Consider the following 23,999-nt stretch of genomic DNA (forward strand, 5'->3'; position numbering starts at 1 on the left):
TATAAAGATAATGTTTTTCCAGCTCTTACCCCGTAGAATTTCTAGGAAGTGAAGTCGTCTCTGCGGGCAGAGCTCTGGGCTCTGCTGGGCGGTGTGACCAGCACTGTCACAGCACTGCTCGGTCAGCACTCGTACTCGGCTAGGCTAAGCACTCTGTATGTCTGATCTCAGTGAAGCCCTTACTTCTGTTGTACCCTCACAAGGAACCTGAGACTCAGAGAGGTCGCGTCAGTTGTCCAAAATCGCAGAGCTGGTGAATGGCAGACACAGAACCCAGAAGAGGTCTGGCTGAGTGTAAGGTCTGTGTGCCCGCACATAGTAGGCGCCCCGTAGAAATGTGCACGCTGACACCGAGGCCGCCCTGGGGACTGCTCTCCACGCATGGCCTTTCCCTCACTGCGGGGCACATCTCCGCCGGGTGCGGGACCTGGAGAAACACGGCAGGCTCTCACAGAGACCTCGACTTCCGTTCCTCTGGTAGAGATCCGTCACCACAGGTCAGAGTTCAGAAGTGACTCAGGCCACAGACAGATGGCGCCCCGTACGAACCCGTGGGATCTCTGTGTTGTTACAGCTGAAACTGCGGCAACACCGTGGTTGACTACGTGCCAATGACAAAGTAAAATAAAAAAGTGGCTCAGGTGGGGACCCGGGTGGCTCAGTTGGCCCAGCGTCCGACTTCGGCTCAGGTCACGATCTCCCCGTTCATGGGTTCAACCCCCGCGTCAGGCTCTGTGCTGCCAGCTCGGAACCTGGAGCCTGCCTTGGATTCTGTGTCTCCCTTTCTCTGTCTCTGTCTCTGTCTGTCTGTCTGTCTCTGTCTCAAAAATAAATAAACATTAAAAAAAAATTTTTTTTTTAGACTCAGGCCAGATGCAACCATCATTCAGCCCAGGAGCTTAGAGCTCCCTGGCGGCCCCTGAGGGAGAAAGTGGCACTAGGCTCATCAGGAGGTGGAGGGAAGCTGCATCTGTCAGCGTTCAAAGCAGGAGAGCAGAGATGAGGACAGATTAGGGTGTGTAGGGGGGGAGGGGTGCCATTAGAGGGATCTTTAGGACTAGGGGATTTCTTCTGGTGCTGGAACATTCTCCGTCTTGGTTGTGGCAGTGGCCACATGAACCTGTACTTGGGGTAAAGTTGCACAGAAAAATACACACACACACACACACACACACACACACACACACACACGACTGCCGGTGACAATGAGTGGAAACTGAATGAAGTCTGCAGTAAACTGCACTTGGACCAATGTCAGTTTTGGAGTGGATACTGTACTGTGGTGATGTCACATGTCCAGGGGGAAGGACACCTGGGACCCTGTCCTGGTTGACACATTCCTCTGAGCCTGTAAAGTTTCCAAATTAAAAAATTTTTAACTTGAAAGGAATGAGGCAAGACTGATGCACGTTACTGATTCCGTCTGGGGTCAAAGGGAACATGGGTTTGAGACCAACATCTTGAGAAAAGAACGTTACCTTATGCAGCCTCGACCTCAGTGGGTAGGAAGCCAGGACAACATTATGTTCCCAGAGCTCGTTAGCACGGGCAAGCATAAGGAAGGTTGGTGGAAAGTTCTGGGTTCTGTCCCTCATGGCTGTCCCTTGTGACATGAGGCCAGTTTATCCAGATTTCTCAGCCAAGAGTCCTTGTCTGTGAAGTGGGGAAGATTGTACCGACCTCCTGCATCCTGTTAAAACCAAATGAGATAATCTGTATCTTAGCCTGGCACAGAACGTGTTTAACAAACCTTAGAACGAGGGTTGCAAACTATGGCCTTGGGCCGATCTGGCCATGCCTGTTCTTGCCCAAATTGCCCCTGGCTGCCTCGATGCTATAACAGCAGAATCCAATATTTGCAAGAGACAGTATGGCTTGCCAACCCAGAAACGCTTACTATTGGTAAAGTGGCCCTTTACAGAACAACATGTGTTACGCCCTGCACCAAAGTGTCTGACTTTTGGCGACGGTACAAAAGCAGTTCAGTGGAGGAGTGATAAGCTTTTCAGGAAATGATATGCAGCAAATGGGCGTCCAGAAGCGGACACAGATGGGCCTCGAGCCAGTCCTCCATGTCGTACAAAAACGAACTCCGAATGGATCATGGACATAAATGTAAAATGTAAGAAATCTTGGGGAAAAAAAAAAAAAAGAACAGAAGAGAAAATCTTCAGGATTTAACCCTAGCAAAGAGTTCTTTCTTAACACTGAAAATGTGACCTACACAGGGAAAACTAATAAATTGAACCTCATCAAAATTAAAAACTTTTGCTCGGCAAAAGACCCCATTAAGGAAGAAGAGAAAGAGAAACATTCACATCGCAAACCATGTATCCGCAGGAAGCTCGTGCCTCAAATCTATAAAGAACGCTCCGACCTCAACAGAAGTAAGCAATCCAATTAGAAAATGGGCAACAGACATGAACAGACATTTCACCAAAAAGGAGATACAGTTGGCAAGCACACACGTACAAAAATCAGACAGAAAGGTGCTTGACGATATCAGCCATTAGGGAAATGCAAATTAAAACCACAGTGAGGTACGCACCTATCAGAATGGCTAAAATAACAAGTGATGAGAACACTAAACGCTGGTGAGGATGCGAGGAAGCTGGATCTGTCGTACATTGGTGGGAATATAAGATGCTGCACAGGAAGACAGGCAGTTTGTCACAAAACCCAGCAGTTGCATTCTTGTGCCTTTACCCCAGAGAAACTTAACATTCACACGAAAGCCTGTACGTGGATGTTCTTACCAGCTTTATTCGTAAGAGCCCCACCCTGGAAATGCCCGCAGGTCCTAAAGTAGGTGAATGGTTAAACAAATTGTGGAGATAGCACCCTTGGACATTCCGGGGTGTCCCCACTTATGGGAGGACACGTTTTGGTTTAGAGGAGGCCTCCGTCCATCAAGACAGGAGGCTGGAGTGGATGATGTCATACATCCCAGGTCCAAACAACTGTCCCTCTGATTCTTCCCACAAAGAAGCAACACTCTTTGCCTTTTGTATTTTCTTGACTCACAGGGAAATGGGCAACGTGGAAGGAATGGCACACATTAAGCGCCTAATGAAGATTTCTTGAATCAAGGGGTGCCTGGGTGGCTCAGTCGGTTGGGTGTCTGACTTCAGCTCAGGTCGTGATCTCACGGTCCATGGGTTCAAGCCCCACATCGGGCTCTGACAGAGCCTGGAGCCTACTTTGTATTCTGTGTCTCCCTCTCTGCTCCACCTACACCTGCACTCTTTCTGTCTCCCTCTCAAAAATAAATAAACATTAAAGAAATTAAAATAATATGGGGTGCATGGGTAGCTCAGTCAGTTAAGCGTCCGACTCCGGCTCAGGTCATGAGCTCACGGTTTGTGAGTTCGAGCCCCGCATCGGGCTCTGCGCTGACAGCTCAGAGCCTGGAGCCTGCTTCAGATTCTGTGTCTCCCTCTCGCTCTCTGCCCCTCCCCTGCTCACGCTCTGTCTCTCAAAAATGAACAAAAAAGCATTAAAAAATTTTTTTAAAAAATAAAAAAAATTTAAAAAGACAACAAAAGAAGTAGAGCATATTTTTTAGAAGCTTCATGAAAATGCTATTGTTGTGATTTATAATCTGAGATCGTTTTCTATAGTAAAAATATGTACGTGTGAAGAGATATATAGAGATTGAGATGGGGGGAGGGGCTGGGAGCAGGTGAAGGAAAGGAAGGAGGAAGAAAGAGAGACATTTTTAAACCTTTCCATTATGTCTTCCTTCTTGGCCATAGATGTTTATTCAGATTTTAAAAATGTGCCTCCTTGATCTTCTTCCCAAAAAGAAGTCTGATGATGAATTATACCAGAGGATTCTTTCGAAACAAGAAAACGTAAGTAAGTCTTCAACCTGTATCTCAAGGTAACTTAGTGAGAGTTTATTACAATATGTAAAACACAACATCGTATGAAACTATTTTTGCTTTCCCGTGTAAAAATAATTTATTTCAATATTTGCCTTTGAACAGTGCAGTCATACAAAAGTATGTGTACAAATGTAAAAATGACCATAGGTTATTATTAAAATTTGGAAAAATACTGAAAGCAGGAAAAAGAGAAGAGTGGTGGTCATACCCGCTCCTCAGAGAGAACCACTGTTACCTTTAACTTCTGCCCAAGGTTGGGTATTTTTATTTTTGGATTTTTAAATTATTTTTTTAATGTTTATTTTTGAGAGAGAAAGAGAGAGATGCAGAGCATGAGCAGGGGAGGGGTAGAGAGAGAGGGAGACACAGAATCCGAAGCAGGCTCCAGGCTCTGAGCTATCAGCACAGAGCCCGCCACGGGGCTCGAACCCACCCACCGCGAGATCATGACCTGAGCCAAAGTCTAACGCTTCACCAACTGAGCCACTCAGGTGCCCCAAGGTGGGGTATTTTTAAATACATCATCGGTTTATTGGTTACAACGGTTTGTCCTACTTTGCGTTCCCCTCCTCTCAGTCTTTTACATGAAGTTTCCGTTGTTTTACGTGCCGCGAAATGAGCCGGGTCTCAGAGTCAGACATCCTGGTTTTCCTTCACAAACTCTGAGAATCCCAGGTTCCTCCTGTGCCATGGGATAATAATTCCCGTCCTATGGGATCATGGAAGGGATGAGAGAAGGTGCGTGAAGCATCTGGCAAAGTAATAGTTAGACCCTGAATACATGGTGGCTACCATCAGCCTCGTTACGACCACAACAACCGTCTTCAACTTCATCAGTAGCAGCGTCCTCACCATCGTTACCGTTTAATCCCCACTGTCACCACCACTACCATTATCGTCTTCGCCACCATCATCTCGATCATCATAATCATTCTTATGACTATTGTCACACCATTATCGTTACCGCCACCACCACCGCCATGATATTTGGGGGACTGGGAGAGAAGGTTTCTTCCCCACTCTCCTGCATTCCATGGGGAAGGAGACACCAAAACACCCCAGGGAGGACACGGTACACCATGGTGGTCATCGTCACCATCCTCGGTATCATCATCATCAGGCAACACACACGGGGTTTTCACGCAATTTTTTGTTAATTTTATGCATTTATTTTGAGAGAGAGTGACAGCGCACAAATGAGCAGGGAGGGGAAGAGAGAGAGGGAGCAAGAGAATCCCAAGCAGGCTCCATGCTGTCAGCACAGAGCCCGGCAAGGGGCTCGATCTCACCCACCGTGACATCATGACCTGAGCCGAAATCAAGAGTCAGACGCTTAAGCGACGGAGCCACCCAGACGCCCCTCACACATTATTTTATTCAGTCTTCACAACAGCCCTGGGAGTAGCCGTTATTATTTGTTTACAGCTGAGGAAACTGAGGCTGGGTTTAAATGACCCTCCAGTGAATAAATGACAATAATCATGGCGATGTTGGGAATTGCACAAGTAATAACGAAGCTGTGTTACACGAAAACGGTAACAAGCTTTGTAGTCTGCAGACCCAGGAGCCGGTTCCACCACCAGTACCGGGACAGCAGGGTAATCACTGCAGTGGCTGCTGCTTATCGAGAGGTTGTCTGGCCAAGTGCTTCCAATGTGTACTTTTATTTAATGCTCATCATGACCCCCCCCGACTTCTAGACGAGGACAAAGGTACTCAGACCAGTGGCTGCTCTTGGGAGAGAAGCAGCATCATGGGGGTGCGTGCAGTTGGAGGCGCAGGTATCTGGGGTCCTCGAGGCTGAGTGACGAGCCCAGCACGCCTCTTCCTACAGGGAAGAGACTCCAGACGAAATACCCCAACTCCCCGAACATCAGGCTCTCCCTCTGGCAGGAGCCAGCGTCTCTCTCTGGTAGTGACAAGGGCCCGAAATCACGCACAGCTTCACCACGGACGCGCAGAAGCAGTTTTCAGCAACGTCTTTTTTCCGAATGAAGCTGGAGCCACCCTGGCGCAGATTCCAGTTCTCTCGACATGGTCCTGGAGGAGACGGGGCTCCTCTCGCGCCCCACGGCGGGGCCTGAAGGACTCGGTACAGAGGGGGCTCCTGCTCCAGTTCTGAGTTGATTAAGAGACAGAGTCAAGGGGACACATACAGAGAGGTCAGCTTCACAAGGCAGCTTGGAGGACGTGGCTTAGCTGAGCAGCAGAGTCATACACCCAGGACTAGGTAAATGCCTGCCTCATCTGGGGCGAAGCTGGCCACCTCTGGCCTGCCCAGCCCACCCTGGGCCAAGGCCACACCACAGCAATGGCCTCCCCTGAATGGTTCATGCCAAAGAGGAAGAGGCTGGACAAGCTATGGGTGCACACTTCCTGCTGTTGAACCCACCAATCGCATTGCTTCATGCCTCCCCTAGGGTGTAGAGAGTATTCCTTCCCCACGGAAACCAGAGGAGTGGGGAAGAAGGATTCCCCCTCCAACCCCCAGATGTGATGGTATTTTCCAGGAGTTTAAGGAGTGAAACACATTATTTCATCATTTTTAAAAAATACATTCTATGGGGGGGGGGCGGTTGTGGAATGAGGAGTATAGAAGAAAAGAATCTAGTATTCTTGAGGCTCTATGTTTAATGAGAAAAATAGATTTCTGTCATCAAACCTTAAGTAGGACAATGCCTAGGGCAGTTACGGTTAAGAAATATTTTATGATAATATGGTGAAAGATAAAAGCATTTCTTTTGTAGAATTTAAGATATATTAGATTTTTTACTTGCTTTTTTTTGCTTTTTTTCCCCCTATTTTTCCCAGGACTTGGAGGAATTAGAAAAGGGACTTCAGGTCAAACTATCAAACACGGAAATGTTGGGGACTGGCGATTCTGAATACATCACTCTGGCAGATGTGGAAAAGAAGGAGCGAGAATACTCTGAGCAGCTAATAGATAATGTATGCGATGGATTAGTTTTTTCCTGTATAAAAACCTTGCTTTCTGGGACAGTTAAATTGGCGAGATTAAAGAGATGGCTTCTAGAAGCATGTTTCATACTTGAATTCCCTGTTGCGCTCTGCCCAGAGCCAGGGATCCAGTTTCGGAAGTTATGTGATAGAGAAGGTATAATTAAGGGGCCAAGGTTCCTTGGGAATGCCAATGAATTCCCCTTGTTTAAATTTTAGATTGATCTTTTGATCATTCTCAGCAAAGATTGCTCTAACCCTCTATGTCATACCACCCCGTGGATTAGGAACAGATGTGAGCGGCTAACTTCTCCAGCCCGAGGCGTCACTCGTGAAAGCTGGGTTTAAATTCTAGCCAGGGTGGCTTCTCTCAAATATCCCTTCTCTTGCTTCTCAGTTCCATTGCCCCCTGTTCCTACGTTAGGTATTAAACAAACATCTTTTGGCACCCAGGACTGTGCTGCACACTGGGGATGCAGAATGAACTTAGACCTGGCCTTGCCAGACAGATGCACAGGCTGGTCTGGCGGGGGAGGCGACAGGTGAGGAGAATGCAGACTTTAGAGCTCACAAGCGTTGTGATAGGTGAAAACAGTGGAAGGCTGGGGTGCCGCGGAGAGAGAAGTTCGTTGTACCCTAGGGTTAGGAAAGTCTTTATAGAAGAGACCCATTGAGAGGCTTTCTGGGAGATGTTGGGGGAGGGACGCTGGCCAGGGGATGCTGGCAGAGAAGGGAGCCAGGGGGGGCCGAGGCGCAGGCAGAGCAAGATAAAGCCAGAGATCTGGCCCGAGAGTTTTCATCTTGTGCCAGGGAGGTGGGTGTCACTGGAGTTTGGCAGCTGATGTGGCTGGGTCCATTTCTGTCTCAGAAGGACCGCTCAGGCTGCTGTGTGGGGGAGAGGTATGAGCTCTGGGGCTAGGGCGGTAGGAATTTCGTGGAAGGCAAATGCAAGTAGGAGCAGAGGGGTAAGAAAAAGTGGGAGAGCTGACAGGATGGCAGATAAGGAAGTTTGGGGGAGAAGCGGGTGTAGAGGATCCGCGCGGTGGAAATAAGGACCCCGGAACGAGAGCCAAGTTGGGAGGGGAGCTGGTGAGTCCCGGCTTGACATCTTGAGGTGGAGATGCCGAAGGATGGAGAGAGTCCGCTAAGCTTGGGTCAGATGACACGGGGAGCGAGGATGTTCGTGGCATGAGATGGCAGAGGGAGGGCGCTCAGCCTGGATTCCGGGGTCCTCAGGCTCCCGAAGCAAGGGACCTGTGTGTCCATGTCTGCGTATTTCAGACAGATGATTCATAGTATGCCCAAGATTCTCTGAAGTACGGCGACCTCCAGCATTGGAGACGCCCGGCCAGGGTGTCTGTACAATGGGTAGGGGAGGCAGCCTGGTGCCCGGTCTTGGATCCTGCCGGCATTTAACGAGGAGGAGTCAAGGAGAATTGAGACAAGAAGGCAGAGTATGGACTCTGAGGGACCGGGAGAAAATCATGCCCTGGACATTAAGGGAATCAAGAGTTTCTAAGAACAGAGGGGCACCCTGGCTCCCTGGAGCTGGAGGAGAAGTGCCAAAGCCGGCTGGACATCCATCTCTGTTTGGGGGTGTGTGGGGTGTCATGGATGACCGTCGCATTCCTTTAGACGTCCATCGGGAAGGACGTCATCTGGCGGCAGGGACAGGTGGGAGGCTGGAGGTTTGATGGATGGGCTGCCAGCCGACTGGGGCAAATAGCGGGTTACTGAGTACACGAGGCGCCAGGGCACCCAGGTGAGCGCTTCCTCTCGGCCGTGCCCAGCCCCTGGGAGGGGGCTGCTCAGAGTGACTCAGTGTTTTAGGTTGCGTTTATCTCCACCCTTCGCCATCGCAACAAGGTCAGGGTGGGCTTCTGGTGCCACCATGCCCGGTGTAGCCAGAGGTGCCCGGACGAATTCAGCGTCTGAGAGGCAGAGCCACGGGGGAGAAAACCACTCCTTGGGGAGTTGGGTGGACCTTCACCAACTCTGCCCCTGCCTCCCGTCAGCTCCGTGATCAGCGACCTAACTTTCTGAGCCTGTCCCTGCATCCAGCCAATATGCACTTCACCTGGAAATAAAATGCGTGAAGCATAGAGCTTGGCATCTACCTGCACGCGGTGAAGGGAAGTTGTCCTGACTGCCGATGTCACGGCTCTCACAGCTCTGGGCGGCTGAATGAGCCCCGATACTCCGAGACCCTCCGTGATTCCCACCTCTCCTCCTGAGGAGATGCGGGGGGGGGGGGGGGGAGGAAAAAGATTTCAAAGCAGAATGTTTTCATGGTCGGCATCGTCTCTGCCAGATTTGCTCTTTTGTACTTTGAGGGCAATAACTAAAATGTAAACGGCCATTCGTGCTTTTATTTCCAGAACACATTTAATCCCTTTCAGAGATCTGGAAGCTTCCAGGAGCACACTGTCGAATTTCACGCACTCCCCAGGCAGCAATCATGGCCTGTTTAAGAGTCTTTAAGCTGTTTACGCCGGGTGATCTCATTGTGCCTGCCTTCCTTATCAGCAGAGCACTGGTGTTTGCTGAAAAGCCACCTCGAAACTGACGGGCACCTACAATACTCCGAGGAGGAACCTCTCTATAGAACTCGATTATTGCCAAGATAAGCTCGCTCGGAATTGCAGAATTGTTTAGAATCTCAGTTTGTGATAAGGAATGAATTGTAATTCTCAAGCATGAGCCATCTAGCTTTATAGCTTTCTTAAATAAGTTTTCTACGCCCACCTTCTTGCTTCTCATTCTCATTTCACAGATGGAAGCTTTCTGGAAACAGATGGAAAATATCCAGCACTTTCTTATGGACCAATTTAAGTGTTCCAGCTCCAAAGCCCGACAGCTCATGGTGACTCTCATGGAAAGAATGATTGCAGCCGAAGGGTTATTGCATGACTCTCAGGATTTGCAGGCTCTGGTATGCTGGAGGGGCCGGGGAGGGAACATAAGGATACTCACTCTAGAGAAGGAGAATCCAGAAGTTTGATGCCCCGTAGAGATCAAGTCGAACAGCTTTAAGTTGTAGATGGGGATATAGAGCCCAGAGAAAAGCAGTGAATCCATCCATCCATCCACCTATCCATCCATCTATCCATCCATCCACCTATCCATCTATCCATCCTTCCATCCATCCATCTATCCATCCATCCTTCCATCCATCTATCCATCCGTCCATCCATCCATCCATCCGTCCATCCATCCATCCATCCGTCTATCCATCTATCCATCCATCCATCTATCCATCCATCCATCCATCCGTCTATCCATCTATCCATCCTTCCATCCTTCCATCCATCCATCCATCTGTCCATCTATCCATCCTTCCATCCATCCATCATCCATCCATCCATCCGTCTATCCATCCATCTGTCCGTACATCCATCCATCCGTCCATCCATCTATCTGTCCATCTCTCAATCCATCCACCCATCTGTCCGTCCATCTATCCATCCATCTATCCGCCTATCCATCCATCCATCCATCCATCCATCTGTCTATCCAACCATCCCATTTGTCCATCCATCCATCCATCTGTCCATCCATCCATCCATCCGTCCATCTGTCCATCTGTCTATCCATCCATCCATCCATCCGTCTGTCCGTCCATCCATCCATCCATCCATCCATCCATCCATCCATCTATCCCATTTGTCTGTCCGTCCATCTATCCATCCATCCATCCATCTATCCATCCGTCCATCCATCCATCCATTTGTTCATCCGTCTATCCATCCATCCATCCATCCATCCGTCTATCCGTCTATCCCATTTGTCCGTCCATCCATCCATCCATCCATCCATCCATCCATCCATCCATGTATCTGCTCACCCATTCCTCAAGTGGAGATGCTGACCATCTTTTTGTTACTGCTGAATAGAGCACTGGTTCTCAATCCTGGCTGCACACTGAAGTTATCTGGGGAGCTTTAGAAAGGACTGATGCTTGGGTCCTAGATGGGTCCCCCTCCCAGAGATTCTGACCTAATCAGTCTGGAGTGTTTAGAGCTTCAGGGGAGCATAGTGGGTGGTCATTGTTGACTCCCACTTGTGTGGACAGAACTTCATTTGCTTTCCTGATGGCTCTGAATCACCTGAAGAGCTTTCAGAAAATGCCCGTGTCTGGACCTCATGCCCAGAGATCCAACCTGATTGATCTAAAGTGAAGACCCTGGTATTGGCTGGTTTTAAGGCTCCCTAAATTCTGATACATAGTTAGAGATATAACCCACTGGTATCTGACTTTGAACCTAGTGTTCAGCCACTTGAAGCTGTGTGGTATTGAACCAATTACGTGACCCTCCTGAACTTCAATTACTCTATTTATAAAAGAGTCGTCCTAGGAGTTTCTGCACACAGGGCCCCAGGAAGTGCTCTGTGACCCGTAACACGCTAGTCACTGTGGGGTTTCCCAGTGGTGGTTTTGGCCTTGCCCGGCACACTATGTACCCATTTCCCCCTTCCTCTGACCTCGGAAACTCATGCCCATGCACCCACCCAGGTCACACCCAGCTCAGAATCCTGTAGCAGCCACCGGTCCTTGGCTCAGAGACCCAGCAGCTAAGACCTGCAGAGCAGGCCCTGCGCCTTTCCCACAACCACTCGGCTACGGAGTGGGGTCCATAGACCAGTGGCATCCGTAGCCCCCAAGAGCCTGTTAGAAACGCAGCACCTCCCCGCCCGAATCAGGATATGCACTTTCACAAACGGCCGCGGTGCAGCAGCTGTCTGAGAACATAGCATCATGTCCACATACGATCTCCTTTCCCTCCTCGGCGCTGCTGGAAGGTAGGCCCGGCAGATACTCGCGATGAGCAGAGTGGGAACCAGCTCAGCGACCCGCCTAGGACCCGCATGCTGTCGGTTGACAGGTTGACATCGCTGAGCCCGGGCAACAAGCTTCCAGCTTTGCCGTCCAAACCCTTGTGAATTAGATTTTAATTTGATAAGGCTGCTGATATTAATGCTGATCAAAAGAGAAAGACTTTTTTTTTCCCTCTTTTTTTTTCTTTTTATTCAATGATCATTCTGCCAACAGGATATTGATGCAGAAAAAAATGTATCCTTAGCTGACTCCGGCCCAAGTATTAGCCGGTAACTTCCTAATAGGAAGAAGGGAAGGCACTATCCAGGCTATCGATATGTCCTTCTCTTAGCCAACATTCGATGGGCACCTCCTTGTGGGCCTCCTTCTCTTACAGAAACAGTGTTACAGACTGGAGCTGGAAACCTGAGCTCACACCACAGTCTTGCTGCTTGTTAGCTGTATGTATGACCTGGGGCAGGTTACTTAACCTCTCTGTGACTCAGTTTCCTCCTCTGTAAAGTGGGGAGTCAGAATAGCACCTGCTCTGAGAATGTTAGAGAGTGGATAATACGTAAGGCCTTTAGAACAGATCCTAGCACACAGGAAATACTCAGTGTGTGTTAGCGATTAGACTCCTGCGGGCCACATGCCCGCAGGCAAAGGCCTATAATCTGTTTCTACAGGAGAGCGAGGCTCTGCCTGCATCACAGGTATCAAAAAACAGAACAACATCAACAACAAAAATCCCAAAAATAGTAGCTTCTTTATGTTGCTGATAAACTCCCTAAGGATATAAGTTCTTGGGTCCGTGTCTGAGCATTTTGGCCTGGGCTGCTGGATCTATAATGTTCACATGGCATCATGAGTGTCAGACTGGTAGGGTCCTGGGAAGGACCCCAGAGGTCACCAGACTCAATCTCCTGGGATGTTTGACCAAAAAAGCTGTGCTGAGATTGGGGCACCCGGATGGCTCAGTCGGTGAAGTGTCCGACTTCGGCTCAGGTCACGATCCTGAGGTTTGTGGGTTTGAGCCCCGCGTCTGGCTCTGTGCTGACAGCTCAGAGCCTGGAGCCTGCTTCAGAGTCTGTGTCTCCCTCTCTCTCTGCCCCTCCCTCACTCTCTCAAAAATAAATAAACATTAAAAAAGTTTATAAATAAGCCGTGCCAAGAGCAATGTGGGGGCTTGTAGATAATTATGCCGGCAGCTTGCATTCATGAGCACTTACTATGTTCCGGCTGCTATTTTAAATACTTTACATGTTTTACTTAATTCTCACAGCAGCTCCATAAGTTCCGTGTCCCAGGAGGACCCTGTGCCCATAGTCTGCTGCTCTGAGAGGCTGAGTCAAGTTCTAGCCGAGGCACCTGTCGAGTTCCCTGCTACACTCTCGGAGCAAAGGGGACCGCTCGTCTCCCATCTGCACCCGTCTGCCCGTGCTCGCCTCTTTCCACTGCTGTCTTTCTTTGAATATACATCTGGAGGTTGTGCTGTCACTATTGAGCGGCAAGGACTCACCTCGCTACCTCAGAGGTGGCTGCTGTAGTGGCTGGGTCCTTGCAGAGCAGAGCCCCTCCGGCCAGGCACACGGCCGCCCAGGGCTTATCCTCTTGCGCCCCCTAGTGGTCATGGGCCTGCCGGCTGCTGGCTGGTGCCTCTAATAGGAGGAGAGGAAGGTTCAAAGCCACTGTCCTTGAGCTAGTTACGTGGCCTTCCGGAATAAACCTCAGCATTCTTGTCTGTAACTGGGGGATCCTTATCCTTGCCCTGTTCTCACGTTGTCGGAACACAGACCCGGTCTTCAAGGGCTCTCAGTCCGGCCTGGGACTGTCCCTTGTGATTAGCTCCTTAAAGACAGAAGCACGGGGGCAGTGGAGCACGGAGGAGGGGCCCGGTGGGGGTGGGGAAGATCGGGGAGGGCACCACACAGCCCAGCCAGTAAGGGTGAGTAGGACTAGCAGGCAGAGGAGAGGGGGTACGGAGTGTGCAAAGGCCCGGCGGAGCTGAGAGCCAGGCACGCAGGGCAGCCTGGTGCAGGGAGGTGTGTGGACGAGGCTGGAGACAGAAGCCAGGCCTGGTCCTTGGGGACCAAGGGCACCATGCCCTGGGGTCAGACTTGGTTTGAAGGCAGTGACTGGAGGGTTCGGGCCAGAGGACATCTCTGTGTGTGCATCTCAGAAAGACCCCGTCTGCCACGCAGGTGCAGAGCACAGGGGGACGGGTGGGAGGCTGGGACAGCAGGACACGAGTGACCGGGGCCTGAGCTGGCTGTGACTGGAGCCAGCGGGAAGGAGATGGAGAGGGGGTCTGAGGAGGCAGGATTGCAGGCGTGGAGGAGGAGAAGGGAGCAGAGACTGACTCGGGGCTCTGCCGGGGCCCCGCCCGGGTGGGAAAGACGTCCTTCCCCCGGGACTTGGGGCCTCGTAGGCACAGCAGCGCCTCCCCCCTGGTTCCATGGGCCTCACGCTCATTCTGTCAGGTGAGCAGTTACCCTCTGAAGCTTCCGGATCCACAGTGTCCCGACTGGCTCTGGTCACTTCCTGCCCTGGGGAAGCGTCTTTTCCACGAGTCCTGTCCTAAGTGATGACATTGTGGTAGGGCGGGGCCGGGCCCATTCTGAAGTCTGACCTCCAGGGAGCCGCTCATGAAGTCAGTCTTACCTTCCAAGGTCTCTTCAATCCCCGCGTCTCAGGCTCTCTGAGGCTCAGAAGCCGAGGATTCCTGTAACCTTGATTACTCCTTCGCCTTATTTTTCTAGGGCTGCGGAGGCCAGAGGCCCAGCTGACTGGGGAGGGGCGGGGGGGCATAAGACAGGTGGATGTTCCTCTTGGGCCACGGGCACGGATTGAATCCCTTCCCGGAAGAGCAGCCTTGGAGGAGGGCTCTCTGTGTACTAAGTGCTTTCTGTATCCCACCCCGTGCCGGCCTCTCCACACCCCCATAAGGGGCGATTTTGTCCGCATCCAAGGGGCAGACACGGGAGGCTCAGAAGGACAGCCCGGTGGTCCGGCCTCCGCTCCCCGGGAGGTATGGGCACCAGGGTGGACGCGGCCCGTGGCCATCAGCAGACCTGTGCCACAGGGCGCTGACCCAGGGTGTTTCCCTTCCCAGGACGCCCTGGAGAGAACGATGGGGCGGGTGCACATGGCAAAGACGATCGAGTCCCTGAAGCTGCAAATCCAGGAGGAGACCAGATGCCGACTGGCTGCCCTGTCCCGCAGCCTGGAGCTGCTGACCGTCGAGGGGAGGCTGTCCGGGCGACAGAAGGAGGAGCTGCTCGCACAGCAGCACAAGGCCTTCTGGGGAGAGGCGGAGCGCTTCGGCAGGGGTGAGTGAGCCGTGGCCTGGTCTGGGGCGCAGCCCTCCCGCGCCTGGGAGGGGGTGGTGCGGGGTGGCCCGGGCCTGGGAGGCAGTACCTGCAAGTGTCGGGAGAGGTGGAGCACTAGCACAGCCTGCGATGGCCTTTCTGCCCCCGGAACCACATCTCGTAACTTCTCTGAGGCTTGCTTGCCTTCCCCATAAGGTAGAATTTGATACAGGCCGCCCCTGGGGTCGGGGATTGCCCGCTGCGTCTACTCCCCAGTGATCCGGGCTGACGGAGGCCGCAGGGTCCTGCAGGAGAAGCGCCTGGAGTATGCAGAGCGCAGAGGGGGGTGGAAAGGCCCAGAAAGGACACATGCCACTCAGCTGCAGCCTGCAGCCCTACAGGGCCCTGCTTAGCAGGGCAGGTGCGGGCGGGCAGTGGTTGAGCGTGTGGGGCAGGAGAGGGAACCTGATGTGGCTAGGGCGGGCCCTGGGAGGTGCGCAGGTCGAGGTTCAAGGCACTGAGGGCATCGGAGACCCAGTCCAGGTCGCATCAGTAGAAAAAAGGAAGCCACGTCTTTAACCTACGGGGCACACGCTGCCCGCACCCGCTTTCCCGGGCCCTTGGCCGAAGAGCTCACGGGCAGCTCTCTGATGGCCTTTGCCTGGGGCCGTGACAGTGGCCGGGCAGAGGCTGGGGCCTCTCTGCCCTCAGGGTGTCTGCCGGGCACGGAGCCCGTGTGCTTAACAGTTTCCCCAGCGGGTTCCAACAGCCACACGGGTGTGGACACTGTCGGACCAGGGGGTGTCCAGGTATCTTGGTCACCTCGGGCCACCGTAACAAGATGGCTCAGACCAGAGGGCTCACGCGGCAGACATTCCTCCCCTCCCAGTTGTGGGGACCCTGAGGTCCAAGATCAGAGCTCCAGCCGCTCCTGAGAGACCGCGCCCTGCTCCCACATGTCCACCTTCTCCCCGGGTCCCCACATGGCAGAGAATGAGCTTTCCTGCACCTGTTCCTCTTCTCATTAAGGCCCCGGCCCTATGGGATTAGGACCCCAGCCTCATGAACTCGTTTCAACTTAAGTGCCTCCGTCTAGGCCCCGTCTCCAAATGCAGTCACATGGCGGGTAGGGCTTTAGTGTATCAATTTGGGGGGACGCAGTTCCGTCCATAGCACTGGGTTTCATCGCAGCCAGGGACCTGGTCCTCTGTCTGCAGTGGTTCATGTCCCCTCCACCAAGCCTGCCCGCTGCCCTGGGGAGAGGGGGCCAGAGGGCAGGCACTCAGTGCTGGGACCTCAGGACTCCAACCAGGCCATTCCACGAGGTCTTTGTGTCACTTGGTGTCACGGCTTCTATGACCACGTGTTGGCTGGTTGGAGCTCTGGACCATGTAGAATGAGCACATCTGGCCTTGGGGGTCATCACACACAATGGCCTGGGCTTTACCAGCGGAAAGAGGCCCCAGCAGCAGAGAGTGGCAGGGACAGGACACACAGCCCCCGGTGATCAGGCTCTGTTGAACTTGGACAAGACAGGGGAGGCAGAGACAGTCAGGGGGTGGAGGGAGGACCCTTGGGCAGAGGGAGGACTCTGGACACCTGGTCACACTCTTTTCTTTGCTGTCAGAGGCTAAGAGATTCTCAGACAAAACCCAAGGAAGTGTGCTTGTGTCTCAAGTGTGGAAGGTGTGTGTGTGTGTGTGTGTGTGTGTGTGTGTGTGTGTGTGTGTGTGTATGTATGAAATGCTGAAGCAAACATCTCCAAGGACTGCAGACCCCTGGTAGCCTGGCCCCCATGGACTCTTCCAGCCTCTACACTCAACATCGCCCCCATTTGGGGAGAAGGATCTGGCTGCCTTCCCTGTCTCCTCTCCCCGGATCCTTCTCTGGGGTCCCACACTGCCTGTTACGCCTCATCCTTCCCACCCCACCACCCCGTCCCTCATCCACATGGCACTGATTCTCCCTAACCCTTGTCTCAACCTCTCAGGACCAGGAGCAGACTGGGAGCAGGGCTGGGTCCTGCTCCTGGGACGGCCCCAGCGCCCGGGGCTGTGCCACACTGCCGGGCTGAGTGACCGGGGGCGGGGTGGAGGGTGGTTTTAGACCCCGGCCTTTCTCCCTCCTGTAACCTCCCCCATCAAGCAGAGGCCCTGCCCTTGGGCTCATCCTCCTGGTTTTTGACTCAATTACAGTCTGAGATGTCACTGTCTCCCAGCAGACCCCGTCTCTTCTATCCTGCCCTACCACCTGTCCCTCCCTGCATCACCCCCACCTCCCTCATTTTGCCCCAGGAAAATGCCTCTTCTTCGTCAGGTTGGCCGGCCGCCCTGCATATCAGCTAAGTGAAGCTTCGTGTGGTGTCCTGAGCACTGGGCCCGAGGGGAAGTGGGGGTCCCTCAAATAATGTGGGACCAGGAGCTCCTAACACTGGCCTTTTGGAAGCACACGTGCCTAAAAGATCAAACCGTGTGGCTCGTCCTTGGTGCCGGCAGGAGACAGGAAGGTCTTGCCGGGAGAGTCACCTGCCATGTCCCGTGGCTTATTTCCATTTCAGAGTTTGTGCAGCGAGGCAAAGACCTGGTTAAAGCGTCGCTGGTCCACCAGGCAGAGGGGACGGCGAAGCTGAAGCTGGCTCGAGAAGAGGAGCAGAGGGGCTTCCTGGCCGAGGCACAGCTGACCTCCGACCCGGCCGAGTTCCTCCAGGTGAACCTGCTCCTGACTCCCCACCATGTCCACGGGCACGGCCGTCCCGGGAACGGCCACACAGGTTGAGTGCTGGGGCTTGGTCCTCATGACCGAGCCAGGAAAGCCAGACACGTTGACATCTGCCAGGCACGAGGTCAGCTTCTCGCCTCCACGTGTCAGCCCGGTGACCTTGGCACGTCCAGGGGCCCCGGGGACCGTGCCTGTGAGGCTGAGTCGGCAGGACCAGGGAGGTGGCCATGCTAGAAAATGCCCTTGTCCTGACAAGGAAAGGGACGAGGAGACTCGCCGACAAGAGATAAGAGGTCACTGTCCTTGAGGGCAAGGAAGTGAGCTGTCTCTGGCACAGGCTGAAACAACCCCAGCTCAGGTTCTCAGAAGGAAGAAGACCCTGCCTTTGGCCCTGTGTTTCCCCGCTAATGGGCGGGGTGGGGTCTGCTTGTCCTTCCTGCACAGTGGTCAGGCCGTTGGGCACTGGGGCTGCCTGGAAATGGGTTGGAACACCGACTCTGCTGCTAGGGGGCCAAGTGACCTTGGATGCATCGCTCACCCCCCAGCCCTCAGCTTCCTCATCTGCACACTGGGAGTAATGGCACCTACCTCGTGGGTTGTCAGGGTCCAGCGAGACTGCTTGTCTGGTCCCTTCTGCTCTGCATTGGCCTGTGGTGGACCTCATCTCGGTGTTGCCAGGGGGATCGAGGGACAGTGACCCACATGGTCACAGGAACGCACCGCCCCCCCCCCCAGGGGCACCTTGAGGGCAGCGGCAGCTCCCCGGTGAGGAGCCAGGAGAGGAGACCCCCGAAAACAGAGGAGAGGCCTTGAGGTCCCTTTAAGGTCCAGCTGCCCCCTTCCTCAAGGAGCCTCCTCCCAGGCCCCTTCCAGGCAGTAAAGTGGGGCGGGGGCTGTTTCTGTCCTTGGGAAGATGCATCAGAAATAAGAGTGAGAGAGGCTGGGGCGCCTGGGTGGCTCAGTTGGTTAAGCGTCCGACTTCGGCTCAGGTCATGATCTCGCGGTCCGTGAGTTCGAGCCCCGCGTCGGGCTCTGTGCCGACAGCTCGGAGCCTGGAGCCTGCTTCGGATTCTGTGTCTCCCTCTCTCTCTGGCCTTCCCCCCGTTCATGCTCTGTCTCTCTCTCTGTCTCAAAAATACATCAACATTAACAAAATTTTAAAAGAGTGAGAGAGGCTATGATTGTACTGCCCCCTCTGCCGACATCGCATGGCACAGGCTGCCCAGGACCTCAGCCCAGGCCAGGCACACACTGGTGCTCAGGAGACATGGGTGTGGGAAGAACAGGTTGGACGAGTGTGTAAAAGGATAGATGAATACGCAAGTGAATGAGAAAAAGGATAAATATGTGAATAAAGGAGTGAATGAACGGATGAATGAATGAATGCAACTCTCACCCAGACCCAGTGTCCTTTCTTTTTCTGGTCCCTGCCCCTCCCTCTCAGCCCAGCTCCCGCTCCGTGCCCCCACCAGGGCCGGACGGATTCATACCGCCTGGTCCCAGCTGCAGGGCTCCTAGAACCCCAGTAGCGTGGGTTCCCCGTCTTCCAGGGAAACTTCCTTGTCCTTAAAGCCTCAGTGCACACGAGGAGTTTTCCCCTGTGGACCCTCCCTGAGAGGAATCTTTCCCTCTGTCGCTATGACCTGCCATGCCTCCCTGATCATGTCCTGGACCCCCTGATGCACCCCTGTGTCTGCTCCCTGCCCTTCTCTGGGCTCCTCAGGGCGGTGCCCAGCCACGTGGTCAGGGTGAGCCTGGCTGGTCACTGACCACACTGACCTCTCATGGCCTGTCTGGACCGGCCCTGCCAGGCGGTGGGCTCCACTGGGTGGTCTCCCAGAGCCTGGGTGGTGGTCCCCAGCAGTTTAGTCACAGAATGATGTCTGGGTGGCTTGTGGCCAGGCGACCAAATTTGCAAACTGCAGCCTCGTGATATCCCTGTGCCGCTGGTTTCACGTATATACATTTTTTGAAGTTTGTTTACTTATTTGGGGTGGGGCAGGGGAGGGGAAGACAGAGAGGGAGAGAGAGAATCCCAAGCAGACTCCGCGCCGACAACGGCGAGCCCAATGTGGGGCTCGAACTCACGAACCTCGAGATCATGACCTGAGCCGAAGTCAGACGCTTAACTGACTGAGCCCCCCAGGTGCCCCTCCTTGTATATAAATCAGGGATGGACATCCTTCAGATCTGAGAGGCAGGGGTCCTTTTTTCTAGAAAAAAAAAATCAGCATTGTCTCGTGGGATTGCTTCAGCCCCTGTTTTTCTCACAGGCTTTTCACGAAGTCCTGGAGAGACAGAGGTTGGCCCAGAGTTACCTGGAGGAACAGGAGGACGTCAGGACCACCGAGGCCATGGCTGTGCTGTGCCAGGTATGTGGCATCACGGGGGGACCTCCAGAGAACCCTCAGGATCTGCGTGTGCGTGGGAATCTCACATCCTCCAGCCCGGGGCCCCAGAGATGCAGGTTTGGGTCCAGCCCCGGCCCTCTGGCTGGGCACACGCCCGCCATGGGTCCCTCCCCACCTCATATGCCAGAAAACCTTCCGTCTTCTGTGGAGCTCAGGGCTCTTTCCTCCAAGTGTCCCTAGAGGCAACGGCCTTTGGAAGTGAGTTCACCCAGGATGGACAGTAGGCCGGCTTTTGTGGGTGTCGTCAGGGTAGAGCCGTGATGAGGAGGGAGCGCGAGGCCTGGCTCGGAGTGCCGGCACCGCCCCCCTTTCTCACTGGACAACCTCATGCAGTTCCGGAGGAGCGGGGCGGGGGGATCCCCGCTTGCCTGGAGGGCTGGCTTTGGGAGAACAGGCGTGCGCACGCGCCCTCCGGAGTGACAGGGGCTCCTGGGGATATGGTGATCACTGAGACACAGAGCGCCTGCCTCGGGTACACACCCTGAGCTGCTGGAAAGGCAGAAATGCAGACGTGTCGTCGCAAAGGAAGTTGACAAGTGCCATCGTGATGGGTAGCGCGTGAAGGGTCGACGCCAGCTCTTCCCCTTCCTCGCTGTGTGGCCTCCAGACTTCCCTGGGCCTCTCTGGTTCCCTGTTTCCCCGCCTGGGCTATGGGGACAATGACAGCCCTTCTTCTTGGGAGTGGCGTGAACACCGAATACACGGGGGGCTGGGGGGGGCCCTGAGGCAGCCGCGGGCATCTGGGACACACCCCCTCGGGGCTGGCTCCCCTTGTAACATCCCGCTTTCGGGTACAGGGAGGGGGCATGAGGGATGCCCTGGGGTTCAGGCCAGGTCGAAGACAACTGTATGCAGGAAGTGATGCCTGAGCCAAGCCTTAAGGGAGGAGACAGGCCCTGTGGACGAGGAGTTGGGGGGACATCCCAGGCCCAGAAAAACGTGTGAAGGCGGGAAGTGCAAACCCTCACCGTTGTGGCAGCTATACTGGGTGAATAGGGTCTGTATGAGTCAGTTCAGCTGCCGTAACGAAGTGCCCCAGACAGGGGAGCTTAAACAGAGGATGTATATATCATCGTATATACCGTTCTGGGGGCCAGAAGTCCAAGATCAAGGTCGGGGCGTGGTTGGGTTCTGTTGAGGACCCTCTTCCTGGTTTGCAGATGGCCGCCTTCTCGCCGTGTCCTCACTTGGCCTTTCCTCTGTGCTCATGGCGAGAAAGAGTACTCTGGTGTCTTCCTCGTGTTAGGACATCAGCCCTGTCAGCTGAGGGCATCTCTTATAACCCCACTTAACCTGCGGTATCTCCTTGAGGGCCATCTCTAGGTGCAGTCACATTGGGGTTAGGGCTTCTGTATTTGAATTTGGGGGACACAATCCTATTCGTAACGGCATCCCCCCAAATTTCAAGTTCCCCTGGAATCTCCGAATGTGACCTTGTTTGGAAATAGAGTCTTTGAAGATGTAATTGGTTGAGATGAGACCATAGTGACTGAGAGGGGCCCTGGATCCAATGACTGGTGCTGGTGACTCCAGCACCGGGGGCCACCAGAGCTGGAGGAGGTGGCAAGGACCCTCCTGTAGAGCCTTTGGAGGGAGTGCTGCCCTCCAAGTGCTGCCCGACATCTTGGTCTCTGCCTTCTGCCTTCACAGCTGTGAGAGAATCCATTTCTGTTGTTTAAAATCACATGGTTTATGGGATTTTGCTATGGCGGCCACAGGAAACTGATACAGAAGCCGATCTTTGTTCCAGGCAAGCTACTGTCTTAAGTGCTGTCTGAGAATTTGATCACTTAATCCAAATGAGAAACCTGTGTGGTGAAAACTGCATTTTCCTTCCTATGCAGATGTGGAGCTGGGAAGGGTTCTCTCGAGAAATGTGCAGGGTGGCATTCAATTAGTCAAAGCCCCAGACCCCCCCAGGCAGGAAACGAACAGCCTTGTCAGGACTCAGATCCCTGGGCGGGGAGTGAGAAAGCTGAGTCCCAGGCCCGCCCCGGATGCTAACAATGCTGTGTGACTTGCGTTGGTTACACAGCCTCCCTGTGCTGGCCCCACCGTCCTGCTCAAGTTCTAGAGTCAACGAGTAGTGAAGACGGGATTTAAAAGAAGTCCTTCTACCTTCGGTGCTGATGTTCTTGCCACGAAGCATTTGCTCAGTGTGGGGGCCGTGTAGTAGTGACATCCTGGCTGTGGAGCCAGACGGCCTGGGTTCTAATCCCAGCCAGGCTGTTCGCCAGTTACGTGGTCAGGAACGGTTTCCTCCATCCCAACGACATTCTGATGCGGCAGAGTTTGAGAACCGCTGTCTTGGAGGGGGTGGGGTGGTCCAGTGAGCTAACACTCGTGGGGCAGCTGCTCTGAATGCCCCGCCCCACGGGCCCCGACCCCCCCTCCGGCAGGCTGACACTCCCTCTCTTGAGCTGGGATTGGAGGCGAAGATCTTCCAACCGAACCCACTTTCCTTCTCCATAAAGCAAAGACGAAATGCCCGCCGGTCGTTGCTGCCGGAGGAACGGGCAGCGCGTACGGAAGTGCCTGGCCAGTCTCTGTGGCTGCCAGGAATTACATTCGCTTCAATAAAGGTCTGTGGTGACACCGAAGTGACCACAGCCCCATCCCTCCAGTGGCGTCCTTACGATGTTATGCATTTGGTTTTCCTGCGCTTGGGTCTGATTGCCGGGCCTGTGAGAGCTCGGGCTGAGATTAAAGACCCCCTTTATTCTAGCATCAGGAGAGGCTGTCCGGTGCGAACCAGGCGTGACACCTGCTGGACTCTGTGCCTCGTGAGGCGGTCCTTGGAGGCGCACGGCACAAGAAGGCGCTTGTGACTCCGTGCATCTGCGTAGCTGCTTGTAAAGGACGTGACCAAAGTCCTGTGCCAGCTTGTCTCCCAGAGTTAGTCCAGCCGTGCTTTCCTCGGATCCATTGTTTTCAATGTTTATTTATTTATTCATTTTGAGAGAGAGTGAGCGAGATTGAGTGGGGGAGGGGCAGAGAGAGAGAGACAGATTGAGAATCCCAAGCAGGCTCTGTGCTCTCAGCACAGAGCCCAACGCGGGACTCAGTCTCCGGAACTGTGACATCATGACCTGAGCCGAAATCAAGAGTCAGACGGTTAACTGACTGAGCCACCCGGGTGCCCCCTCAGACTCTTTATCAGCTCATGTTGAACCCTTTGGTTCCAGATAACTTTGGTTTCTTTTGTATTCCTTCATTGTGGAAATCGTTGCCTTTGGCTATTGGGAACTGCTTTCCTGGTATTTCCGGAAGGAGAGGTTGAAGCCCTCAGGTGGAGTAGAGAGAAACTGAATGAGCCGGTTAAATGCTGGCAGAGCCATTCCTCGCTGGGTGACCTCGGGCAAGAGCCTTAACCTGAGCCCACCTCCTCATCTGCAGAACGGAGACGGAGAACGTTATCGACCATTATGGCAGCAGGAGAGCAGGGCTGGGGCCTAGGGCCCAGCACACAGTAGGTGCTCAGTAAATACCTCCCTGGCTACCCGACTGCTGAGCACACTGAGCAGGGGGTCTCAGGCCCCAGGCTGAGGAGCACAGCTCTTGCCGCAGAGTGTGAATCTGGCTTCCTTGCTGACTCGTGGGGGAGTTTGTTCATTCCTTTTCGTTCAGTATTACTGAGCCCTGTTTTGTGCAACCTAGTCAGTCACAAACCAAATAAATAAAGTGCTCATCTTTGCAAAGCTCCGGAGCCAACGACAAGCTCGGGGATCCAGCAGCAGCACGGGGGCCAATGCAGCCGCCGCGGGAGGGCAGGGTTAGGGCCGAGGTCGGACAGCCTCCACCCGCAGGGCCCTGCAATCCATCTGAAGACATCTGCACTGACATCGGAGCAGCACGGGAAGCCACTGGCGTGTTTTGAGTAGGGAAGTGACTTGGCTCATGT

General features: G+C 53.7%; 1 protein-coding gene across 2 annotated transcripts in view; it reads left to right on the plus strand.

The window, feature by feature from the left end:
• EVC (EvC ciliary complex subunit 1) overlaps window positions 1–23,999 on the plus strand; it is a 72,739-nt gene that overhangs the window by 18,308 nt on the left and 30,432 nt on the right. For both annotated transcript variants that reach the window (XM_030314230.1, XM_030314231.1), the window contains exons 6-11: window positions 3,756–3,854; window positions 6,699–6,836; window positions 9,619–9,777; window positions 14,774–14,990; window positions 17,527–17,675; window positions 19,961–20,059. In XM_030314230.1, coding sequence (XP_030170090.1) covers window positions 3,756–3,854; window positions 6,699–6,836; window positions 9,619–9,777; window positions 14,774–14,990; window positions 17,527–17,675; window positions 19,961–20,059 — 861 coding nt within the window. The remainder of the gene's footprint in view (window positions 1–3,755; window positions 3,855–6,698; window positions 6,837–9,618; window positions 9,778–14,773; window positions 14,991–17,526; window positions 17,676–19,960; window positions 20,060–23,999) is intronic.

This window comes from Lynx canadensis, chromosome B1 (genome assembly GCF_007474595.2).
Source record: "Lynx canadensis isolate LIC74 chromosome B1, mLynCan4.pri.v2, whole genome shotgun sequence".
Classification (NCBI taxonomy): domain Eukaryota; kingdom Metazoa; phylum Chordata; class Mammalia; order Carnivora; family Felidae; genus Lynx; species Lynx canadensis.